The sequence below is a fragment of the Carettochelys insculpta genome, chromosome 7 (genome assembly GCF_033958435.1).
Source record: "Carettochelys insculpta isolate YL-2023 chromosome 7, ASM3395843v1, whole genome shotgun sequence".
Lineage (NCBI taxonomy): Eukaryota > Metazoa > Chordata > Testudines > Carettochelyidae > Carettochelys > Carettochelys insculpta.
The window spans coordinates 73,986,762-73,999,116 of NC_134143.1; the positions used below are offsets into that span (position 1 = coordinate 73,986,762).

General features: G+C 43.6%; 1 protein-coding gene across 1 annotated transcript in view; it reads right to left on the reverse strand.

Annotated features, from left to right (window-relative positions):
- Positions 1-6,072: 6,072 nt before the first annotated feature.
- The window catches only part of OGA (O-GlcNAcase), a 37,238-nt gene continuing 30,955 nt past the window's right edge, over positions 6,073-12,355 (reverse strand). The window contains exons 15-16 of the mRNA XM_074999302.1: positions 9,280-9,439; positions 6,073-8,497 (exon numbers count right to left, since the gene is read on the reverse strand). Of these exons, the coding sequence (XP_074855403.1) occupies positions 8,361-8,497; positions 9,280-9,439 (297 nt within the window). The 3' untranslated portion in view covers positions 6,073-8,360. The remainder of the gene's footprint in view (positions 8,498-9,279; positions 9,440-12,355) is intronic.

Sequence of the window (12,355 nt, forward strand, 5' to 3'; positions counted from 1 at the left end):
ATCTCTCCCACTGAAATCTCTCCTGACAGGCTCCTCCTGGGGCTGAGACACACCACAGCCAGCCCGGTCCCATAGCACCTGCAAGGAGAGATCTGCCTGCACCTCGGCCTGGAATTCAGCAGCTAGCGACGGGACAGGGACCTGTTCCCCACCACTGCCCGGGTCCGGATTCTCAGCCCTGCTGAGCCCCATGCCTGTTGGATTGGGAGCCTGCGCACCTCCAGAGTCCCCCACTTTAACTGCTCACCTCTAATTCAAACCCAGCGCGGCTCCACCCCGCTTTCTGTGCAGGGACAGAGATGTTACTTGCCAGCTTAAGGGGATTCTGTGCCCTGTGTGAGCTATACAGTCTCTCTCTCTCTCTCTCTCTCACACAGACACACACACACAGACATACATCATAGGGCCCATTCAAAAAGACACTGGAGAGGGCTGAGGAGTGCAGCCTGCCACAGAAAAAGGCAGTAGTTCACTGGCTGATGGTTAGTCCAAGAGGGATTACGACGCTTGCACACACATTGGAGTTCTAGTAGCTGCCTTCCTCTGCCATCTGGCTATTCTGTAGGGTCATACACAGGTGCTCCATGGCCAGGCACCTCAGTGCATTGGGGATGGAAACACTAAGTTTTGCTTTATGATCCCTTAAAGAGACACTGTCAGACTGTTTGGCAGCCACAAATTTGACCTCCCCCAGCTGGGTTTTGCAGTGTGGTGGGTTAACATGGTGCCTCCTTCAGCCTCCCTCCCACCACCTCCAACTCTGTTCTATATGCGGGACCTGTGAGCGCATGGGAAGTTTTCATAAGGATTCTGAGAACACTGACCAGCACAGGGCAGGGAACAGAGCACAAAGTAGATAGACTCCCATAAATATCCACAGACTCGCTGATCTCAGGAAAGGAGTAAGCAGAAATACGCTCACACTTGCAAGCACAGAGCCGACGAGTATGTTTCTGCAAGTTCACTTGGGAACACTTTATATAACCAACTTTATGGGTTATGACAACTCTTAAAAAGACAGACAAAGTAAACATTATGCTTCTGACTTTAGCTGTATGAATTATTTAATAGCAGGTTTTCTTTAGAGCACTATTCAGCCATTAGGGCTACCAAAATACCCAAAGGTGACAGTTTAAGAACTATCTGCCCATCACTGAATTGCAGCCACCTCTGGACTGTAATGTGGCAACTGCGTAACCATACTGCAACACTGAAAGGTGACACAAGCAAACACAATAAGATTCCCACACCCACATGACACAGCAGAGACACAGTACAATCAGAGCTGGAATTTGAGCAGGAGAGCAATATTAATGCTGCAAAAAGTGTGAAAGGGGGGTGCTTAACACTCCAACTGCATGGTATCAGGGAGCTCTGCGTAGCCACAGTTGCCAGCAGTGTGGTGCCATCATTCAGATGCGATACAAAACTAAATCCTGCCATTCCCTCCTATAGTTACAACATTGATCAGCTCAGCCTGACTTGTCTGTATGGTACAGCCTTCAGGAATACAGAAACAGCAAGACAGGATCAGATGTGTGAACTAGTTAGCCCAGGACTGTCTCCGACAGCAGCCAGTATTAGAGGCTACAAAAGCGGTCCAGCAACCTAGCAGGTATCAGATGACTGAGAGTTTGTCTTGAACCCTGCAGCATGGAAATTAATATCCCTTTCCAGCATTAACTCTGGATGTTTTTGTTACCCCATAAATATCCAATCCTTTTACAATCTGGCTACATTAGGAAGTCTTGGACACCCAAAGTCAATGCGCTGCAGTGTGTGATCAGATCCGTGGTGCTGAGCTGATCAGAACAGCCCCAGGTTTTTTGAAACCTGGACTCAATGACCTCTCAGAGTCCCTTCCAGCTCTATGAGATGCACATATCTCCATATATATAACCCTGAATTCATGAACTGTCTCACACCCAGCTCTCATCCTTACTCCTTCAGTTTTACCAGCATCTGAGCAGGAACCTTCACTGCAATTCATGCTGCCCCACTGCTACCTTTCTTGTGTCAGTCTCCTTTTTTCTGCAGTTTGTCATTTCTCACAGCAAAGCATTTGGAGAAACACTGTACAAAATAAAGCTCTACTATATTTGCATACCATTTGACTTCTGATGTATACAAACACCATTCCCGACAGCCGCTGCCTCCGTGATACATTCTTTTGACCACAAATTAAACCAGGCTTTGACCTAAAACCAAATTTATTTCTTTTTATTCTTGCCTGCTGGCCCCCATAAACTATAAGTCCTCCGCTGCTCAGAAGGAAAGACCCAGAACATAAAGAATTATTCCCCAGGAAAGGAACTAACAAACTATTATTTTTTTAGCCGACAGAACTAATAATTCAAAGCTGAGAGAAGCTGCCTGAAGAAACTGCTTTTCTGCTTTCGATATTTATTGTTCTGGGGTCTGTGGAGGCATGGAACTTGGTTCCTTCAGAAACAACAAAAATAGCTGGTGGGGGCGCGTGCATTTGGCTGAGGCCTTTCAGGTTGAGAGAACACAAGAACCAAAGATGCATCCTAAGAGATCTTGGCCACTTTCATAAAGGAGGGTCAACTGCTTCTCCCAACAGATAAATGGCATGCCCCCCCAGCTCCTTTACAGCGCACAATTTGTTCAGTCTCTGCAGCAAAAATACAGAGCTCTGTTAATGTCTACTGCAGTGGTTCTCAACCCGAACAATTTTCAATGGAGTCGTGAGTCCTTCCGAAATCTTAGCATGCAGATCCCCTAGAGGTTCACAGACTCTAGGTTGAAAACCACTGGTTTATAAGGGAATGACAGCCTCTCATAGACCCCTTACACCTGTGACATCCAGTACACTCCTCATCCACTACACGTGGCCAACAGGGCAACAAAGTGCAGCAAAATGTGGCTCAGGAGAGCCGCACACCTGGGACACCCTCTGGCTGCTCCATGCATGCACCCCCCCGCCACATGCTGGGACAAGCATGGTGGCAGAAGTGGAAGTGGTTCCTCTGGCCTCAGAGGTCTCCAGCTGTGGGGCAGCTCAGGCAGCAAGGCTCAGCCTGGGGTGGCTTGTCCAACACTGGTGGCAGCTCACACAGCTCCAGGGAGTAACCTCGGGGGGGAGCTGTGGCTCTCTCTCTTGGACACCACTTCCTTAGACGGTCTGCAGCCTCCCAGGGATTTGGGGACCACAGATTAAGAACCACTGGTCTAGTGGTTAGAGTAAGGAAAGGGGGAAGAGTTGGTCACATGAGCAAGTTGCAGTGTTTAATTTTAGCCATGAATGTAAACTATTACAGAGAACACTGCAGGGACACTTACTTTGGTTTAGAAGGGGCTTACTTCATTCCATCCAAATAACCTTTTGTACCAGTTTAATTGTATTTGGTTAAAAACCAATCTAACCTTTTTATTACAAGCCCTTGGAGGTGTGAAAAGGATAGGAAACGGCCAGCTTTCAGGTTATAAACCATTATTAGCTAATAGGGGTGAGGGCTGATTCCCTCAGCACCACCAGCTGCAGGTTCTCTTCCCCCTTTCTCTGAAGCTGCTGCCACTGACTAATGCTGGTGTCAGCCAACTGAGTTAGACAGACCATGGCTCTGAGCAGGTGTAGAAACTGCTATGTGTTCACCATGTGACCTGTTCTTCAAAGTTGTTAAATACCCACAACTCCAGATGAAGTCAGGAGGAGCTGTGTAAAATAGCTCAGCACCTTGTAAACAGGCTGTTAACCTCTCTGCCTCATATTAGACATCTGTAGAAAAGGAAGGCTACTGAGCTTTTGGGGGGCAAGGGGTGGGGAGAGAGAGTCTGCATGCAGGGGCATTGTGAGCCATCACCCACTAACTCAGTTCAAACCTGTTCTCTGCCCTGTAGTTTTTCTTGATAAATTCCTAGTTTCCTCTTAAGAATCTGCAGATGTGGTGGCTAATCACTGGAATAAATTGCCTGGGGTTGCTGTAGAATCTCCATCTTTGGAGATATTTAAGAACAGATAAATATTTAATAGGGATTATATATATAGTACTTGGTGCTGCCCTGAGGGGAGGGAACTGGACTTGATGACCTCTTGATGTCCCTTCCAGTTCTAGTATTCTATGACGTGTTGAAAATCGCCAGATAAGGGTAAAAAGGGTGATGTCACGTCAGGTCTACAACAGACCACCTAATCAGGAAGCAGCAGCATAGGAGCCTTTTTTAAAAAATTAACCAGTATCCAAAGCAAAGGACTTGATAGTGCTGCAGGACTTCAGCTACATAGTCTTTTGTTGGGAAAATACTACAGTAAAGCACACATTAGATAACAAGGTCTTGTAAGACACTGGAAGTGCATTGGAAGTAACCTTTTATTACTGAAGATGGAGAGTGCCTAGAGGGGACGTTGTTCCAGATCTGATTCTGACAAGTAGGAGATTGAGAATTTGAAAGTGAAAGGCGATTTGGGTGAAAGGGATCATGAAATAGTAGAGGACATGATTCCAAGGAATAGTAGGAAGGAAAAAAACAGCAGAAACCAAGAATTAGCCTTTTGGCACACATGCCTTGGCTGTTGTTGATGAAACAATTCTTCTTGGAAAGATTTTTGCTAGTAGCAAAAGTGAGAGAATGCATCAGTTAACTGCATGTCAATAATTAATCCTATTTAGTTCTGAAGTGGGATCACATACCTTTGATTGGAAATATAGAAAATTACATTAGCCTCTATTCGATGAGCCAGGGCATGTGTATGGCTTGGGAGCGAAGCTGGTTCTTGCCCTAGGAACCTTTTGGATATATGTGAGAACATACCTTCCCCACACAGGTTGTAAAATCTCATGAGCAGTTCTCTTTGAGTGCAATGTTGCAGTGACAGCAGTATTGTTCCAGAAGGAAACAAATGGGCTTTTTGTAACAATGTAAAAATGCTAATACCTGTTCTAGCAGCTTTTATCTGCAATGCTACAGCAGTAAGGAAGAACTTCTATTCTGGATGCCTCTACTGGCTTGGAAGACCCCTGGACTCCAACTAAAAGGTGCATAGTATATTAGGTAGGTTGGAAGGAATGCAGTTGAGCTAAGGAAACATAAATCAACAAACTTTTTATGCAGTATTTGTCTGGAATATGGATTTTATCAGGTGTCACAATTTCTTTAACTTATACCTTAATGATGTTTTTGAAGATCTGATGTAATTTGGGACCTTATCCTAAAATAGCTCAATTGATGACTTAGCCCAGCATAAATGAAAGCACAAATCTCCTGCTGCTGCAAGTACCCCAACAGACATTTAATACAGAAATGAAGGACTGGAGGGGACCTCACCAGCTCATCTAGCTCAGTCCTCCCCTGCATTGAGGCTGGACTATAGTGTCCTAGATCAACCCTGGCAGGTCTTCATCTAACCTATTCTGGAAAATCTCCAATAATGGAGACAGGCAATGGACATATCTCAGGAGATTGTGTTTACTGCCTTTCCAGTTGGCAAGGTTTTCCTAATGGCTAACCTAGCCCCATCCCACCCCACTTTGTTGCAACAGAAGTTCATTACTATTTGTGCTGCCCACAGTGAATAAAGGAGCACTGACTACTGCACTTCCTAGTCAGTGCTAGGCAACAATACTTTCAAAGTTCTCTGTAGACTCATGCATCCCCTAAGCAGCGAAGTCTTGGCACCGGCCTGCAAACAAGCGACTCCTGGATTAGAAAAACTAACTTGTGCCACTGGCTTGCTGTATCACCTTTGGCAAGTCACTTGGCAACTTCTGTTTCCTTATTGATAAACTAGGGAGCAGCCTGGGTGCTGGGAAATATGTTCTACAAAGCAACTGGCCATTTACTTAACATTGTTGTAACGGACCTCTGTTTCTGCCCTGCGGACTCTCAAGAGGACAAATTTACTGAACAACTTGTGTGAGCCTACGTATTGTCCTCCCATGGCCTATACAAGTAGAATGGCACAACTGGTGCTATTTACATTTGGCTTACGATTTCAAATTAATCTGAAGATGGTGTATTTCTGAAGGGGGCAACAACATCCAGTATCACCCTCCCATGACAAAATATTAGTTTAGTTTGGTTAAATGCTTGTCATACACATGCCACCCCACTAAAAAAAGCACTCACACAGAAAGCAGCAGAGATCAGAGTTTATCATTAGAGTTCCCCAAAATACCTACCAAGATGGATGCATACACCCCGACAGTTTTACAAACTAAACACATTGCTTATTTACATTCACATCTCTATTTTTATTCTATTTCTCATATGGTCTTCAAATACAGTTTTACAGCTCATTTTTCTGCTACAGATACTGTTGATCTAAAAACAGATTAATGACAGTGGCATTCCAACCTTAATGAAAATTCATAACCATGACAGATATGTCAACTTATCACTTTACATTCCTAGAGTGATGGCATTGGCCTGGACATTCCATCCATTTGTCCAACAACTTCTGCAACAATAAAATTCATATGAAGAGATTGTGGCAACTCCTTAAAAGCCAAGATATAAGGCCACAGGCATCCTATCCAGTAATGCTATGTATCCAGATCAAGTAGTAAGTTGACTCTAGTATCCATTAAAAAGAAAAAAAACTGTTTCACCTGATAAACCAAGAGATCAGCTTCTTTACATGCACTCAAAGCTGCAATAAAACTAGTGAGACTTGGCTCCAGTTCCCATGAGATCTCGTAGCATGACCCTAGACCTCTGTGTAAATGAAATGAACTATTTAAATGTAAATACTCGAACTACTGAATTAAAAATTCACATTCTGAAAAAGCAAATATCTTATGCAACTACACTGGAAGGCCAAATGTTAGCTTCTCCTTAAAGGTTGCAGACATTACTGCAGTTTAATGCCATGTTACAGCTTGTAAAATTTTCTTCAAAGCTACACAGACGGGAGCTTAAATAAAGAACCTAAATTTCTTTTTTTTTACCCCATCACCAAAACCAAGATGAAAACTGAACACAACTTATAGTTGCAGGTGAAATTAGTGTAAGGTAAAGTGTAGAATATTGGCCTATTATATTACTGGAACACAGGGCTTCTATAGAAAAATCAGTACCTCCCACAAATGGTGCAACTACCTCACTACCAGATCCCCTAACCATGCTGATTCCATCACAATACTCAAATATATCAGATCTGGGAAAAAAAAAAAAAACAACTCAGAATATCTGCAGTTACATTAGAGAACCATTTAAATAATTTGTAAAAATGTGCTTATTGTGGTGTTTCTTCTACAAAAATTCTTTGATACAAACATGCAGGATTTGAAGACCCTGATTTAGTCAGTCCTATAGTATGAACAGTTTTGAAACAGGAGACTGATTCGAGGACAAATCCTGACCATGGACCAGTTCCCTCTCACTTCCTCCATCCACCTCCTCTTTGAGGCTGCCACCAAAATAAAACAGGTTCAACCAGCCTCCCACTGAATTGCTGTTTCAGTCCCAGAGGATTGATGATAGCACCAGCCAGTGGCAGCCTTGAAACAGCACTGTGAAGTGATCCTTCTGGACAGCACCTCTTACCCAACATGGGCGGTTTCTAGCCCTGGGTAGGAAGCACAGTGGAAAAAGCCACTGCTGAGGACAGATTCATTCTCCATTGTGATTTTACATTATTCAAAAGTGCCATCTTGGACCAATACCATTTCACTTTTCAGAAGAAAAAAATTACAAAACCAATAAACACAAAGTTATTAAGCATACAGCTAATTTATATACACTGACATTTACAAGTCTATCGTTAGTGACTTTCGTCACAGACAACTGCACATTTGTCCCTACAAAGCACATAGCCTGAACCAAGGGTCATGAAAAGTGACAACTGGTCACTGCCTTACAAACCAGCACACAGATATCCAAAACCTACATTAAATTTGCTCGGACACACGTAATCCTTCCCATCTCAAAACATGAAGTACCCCCATTACACTTCTCCCCTCCTCATATCCTGCTGTATGACACCAGGATGAAGGAAAAAAACCCCACAAATCTCAAGAGATACTCCAGGTTTTAAATAACAGCATTCTGCTCACTGCATATTTGGATGCAAAGATCTGCTACCAACCACATCACTGGGTAGGAAGGTGGGAGGGCTCCTCCCAGAGGATACAGCCCATGTAAGATTCCTTGGCACTTCATGCAAGACCTGGAAAGGCTGACAGCAAGGTCTCTCTTTTTCAGAGCTGGGTTTTCAGGAGCACTATCTTCATCCAGCAAGTGAACGTCTGAAATGTGTGATGGGTGTATTTTCACATAGCCCCTTCTAGCAAGCTGGCTGACGGCTGCATTTGTGCAGCAAGACCACATGAAGATCCCCACCACCACTTGCGCAGCTGTTCAGGGACTACAGCATTAGAACAGTTCATTGCCAAACACCTTCACAGGCTCCTTCCAAGGATAACAACATCCTTTGGAAATCCTTCCATTTTTGCTATTTCAAAACAACCCAGCTTGCTGTAAAATTCCAGGATTCTTTTATCATCTGGTCTCACTTCACAAAAAGCCCCACGGGAGCCTAGAGGGGGAAAAAAGAGGGAGTAGGGTGGAAGAAGAGTTAATGTAACAAAAAATCCAAACTCTGCAAACACTGGTAGATTCTTTTCCATCTATTTTAATATTTAAAGCTGATCAAATCACTGAACCAGTGCCATACCTGGTATACCTACTGCCAGAAACAGTGGCCAGATCTTTGTGGAGATGTTATGTTTCTGTTCCTGGCTTGTAGATTGCATCTGATCAGTTTGTGACCAAAATGCCTCTACAGGTTTACTCTACATGAAAACTTAAAGCTCACGAACTGGCTGAGAGAACAGCCATGTGAATTATCCAAGGTAACTGCAAGCCGCAAGTATGCAGTGAAGCAAAAAGCCAAGTGTCTCCAGCATTCAAGAAGAAAGATCTCAGCAACCACATACCAATGCATACTATCACCTTCATGGATTTCATCTGGGGAAACAAACATTTGTGTGGCTGCCACAAGTCAGAGATAGGGACCTCAGTTAACCTAACTGCTCCCTCAGGTTTTCCCACTTCCTAATTTGCAAAGCATTGGCCACAGTGATAGAGGTTATCTTTCACAGAAGACACAGTAAAATTATAGCTAATATGCTGAATGCACTTGATGAATAAATCCTCTTAACTTTGCTGACAACTCAGCAAAAACTAAGTCTCCCAGCCTGACATGTACATACAAAATGCATTAGCACCAACCCTAGAAATCCCAGGCTGCCTAGCATCAAGCAACTGCATCACAGTTCCTAGAGCAGATGCTCAACAATTTCACATGCAAGCACTCACCATTCGCTTTCAGGGAGGACAGAAGGCAGGCCATCATGCTTTTCGCCACACTCGGGTCAGTCACTTTTTTGTGGATGTCTATCTTTATCAGCGAGGGGAAGTTGGCCAGGAACGTCTCTGGCAATACTTCCTGCTCTTCGTGGAAACTCAACATTATTTTCTAAACAGAGCAGAAAGGAACAGTCTTTCCACCATGAAAAATTCCGCTGATATGGGCTGTGTGCCTCTAAAATCCAAAACAAACCTTTCCATAGGCTTCCAGGACTTGCATAAAATTACCATTCATTAATCCTGTAATGGGTACTAATTAGCTTTTTACCTTCATCCTCTTGACAGGAAAGTAAATTAGCTGCTTAAAATAAAAGTAAGGTCTCTTTCGAGGAGTCTGAATTCCAGTCTGTTAAAAACAACCAATGTAGCCCATATCTGAATTTTAAACAGTGGTATGAAATGGCCAGGCAGTTGCCTGGGGCTGTATTAATACTGGAAAGACAAAACTGAGAAAACAAGCATTGTAGAAAGTTACTCAACTAATATACTCCATAAAGGAGGAGATTCTATCAATCCTACCACAGAGCTGGACAAGAATTTTAGAGGAAGAGGAACTCTGCAGTGGTGAAATCTGGAAACTTGTTACTGGTCCAGTAACAATAGGGCATCATTTGAAGTCTCTCATCCTTAGGCATGCACCCAACATTACTTTATGGCATGCTAATGTGTGGTAGTACAGGCGTAGCAGGAATGCATCTCCGATTACACACATTGGCAACACTACTTCAGAAGACGACCAGCAAGAAAGAGTTTTCTTGCACAGGAGGAACAATCTCAATTTGCAAGGGGAAAATCCTGTAATCAGCATTTAGAGCAAAAACTGCAGCAGAAAAGGGTAACCAAAAGGTATCCTGCCCCGCAATTTGCAGCCAAATCCACTCTCATGTTACATTTCTTCCCCAGTACTTTGACTTACAAATCAAATGTTTGCAAGCAGGACAGGCTTTTAATTCTGACTATTGACGAGGGAGCTCCTATCAAACCTGAGCACAGGCATCAACCAAAACAACTGTGTAGAGTCCATCCTCTCCCTGTTCAGCACAGGCCTCCCTCCCAAAATAATTGTTTTCTATTGATTTACTACAGCAAGTCAGTTACAGAAAGAGGCAGCACAGTGACAATCTCTTGCATACATCATCTTGGCATTTTGTAAGGATTGTAAATTATACAAGCTGCATCTCTGAAATCCAGAGTTTGGCAACATTTGTGGTCCAGTAGGACCACGGATATTGCAGAACCAGAGAGCCAGGTGGCCCAGAGCAGGGGCTAGCTGGATTTGGGCCCCACTCAGACTGGAATCAGGACGCGAAATACCAAAATAGACAAAGGGCAGCAAGACAGGATGGATCTAGGTTTGTCTCTTTGCTAACAGGAAGATCTGAAATCAGTTTGGTCCTGAGGAGGTATTTTACTTGGGAATTGCATAACTGGAAGAAGATTTCAAAGAGACTAATCACTTTGGATCAAACCATCTGGGACTCTGAAAGGAAGAAACATTCTTTTGATATAAGTCAATGTGGAATCCAAGAAATTACTAAAAAGGTGGGAATCTGTAAAGGAAAACCAATCTATTCTGTCCTGAGAAAACACACTTCCTTTCCTGATCCTCAAAGAGAGCTGCATCTGCATGGCTTTTAGAGGTGCTTCACTTTCATGTGAGTTGTTGCAGAAATATTAAGTGCAGCACACCATGCGAGCGCAAGCAGGTGGGCTTATCAAGTGAAGAATTTTCTATTGAAGTTGGTCCATTGGTAGAGAGAGCAAGAAACCAAAATTCAAAACCCATTCTCTACTGCTGCTTCTTTCCCTTATCTAGCCTTGTGTGGCTCAAATGCTCAAGGCTGAAACTTAATACAATCGCAACAGCAGAGGTTAGAAACTCCAGAAGAGTCAAGAAACAAAGTCTCTACTTTGCAGGATTAGTCCATAAACTGGAGCACCAATTTACCAGACATAGCCTACCCTCAAGAATGGGAGGGGAAACCGCTAATCAGTCCCATTCTACAGCATATGCTGCTGTTTGGAAAAGAAACTTTAGTTTTCTGAATCTACTTTGCAGATAAGGTCAATTGTATTGTGCCTGCAGGTGGCATATTTGTATTGCCAACCTTTGTCAGAAGGGGACATCTATGTTCCCCCCTCGCACCCCCCATTTCCAGCCAGCTTCACTGATGGGGCTTTGACCCCTGACCTGTATTAGGACCATGGCTTTCAACTACAGTGAAATCAAGTAGGAGTCCTGGACCGTTTGTTGTTTCTGCCAGGACATGCCAGAGACTGCATCAATGTTGGCTGAACACGATTGCTTTAGACTATTTGACAGCCTTTGATACAAACCATGAGGTTCTGATGACTCACAGGAGTAGACAAGAGTTGATCAAGTGGTTCAATTTCCCAGACAAATTACAGAAGATGACACTGCTGTTTATTTGCTTTGTGGGCCTTCTTGCAAGGTTCCACTGACACCTCTATTATTTAAACAGGCATCATTAGCAGCTTGGGGTCATTGAGATGATCTGGGTGGCGGTGCTATGATTTTGTGGATGATTGAAAAACAAAAGCTGGCTGTTGGGTATAAAGCATGTTTTGCTGATGCTTTTCTAGTACCTCCAACCACAACAGGAAGCACATACACTTAACTAAAAAAAAAAATTAAGGTAGTGCTGGTAAAGGCAACAGGAAGGCTACTACATACAGGGTTGCCTGCCTCTCTTGAAGGGACTGTCTGCATGTCATTAAGGTCATCTTTTGATCCTCAGGTTGACCCTTGACTTCCAAATGTAGCTGATAATTAACATCTTACTCACATCTGAAAAAGACACCAGATCTCTCCAGTGTGAACCTTTCTAGGGTCCATCCTTCAACATACGGTGATAGCCACGGCTTCTCATGTGCATGGCTGTGCACTGCAGCATATGAGCTCTCTGAGGCGTAGGCCGATTTTCTGTTTCTTACCAAGACCAGTTCAAGGATGTGCTTAGGACTTAAGCACTGTCACACAAAAGGCCATGCCCCACCCTACAGG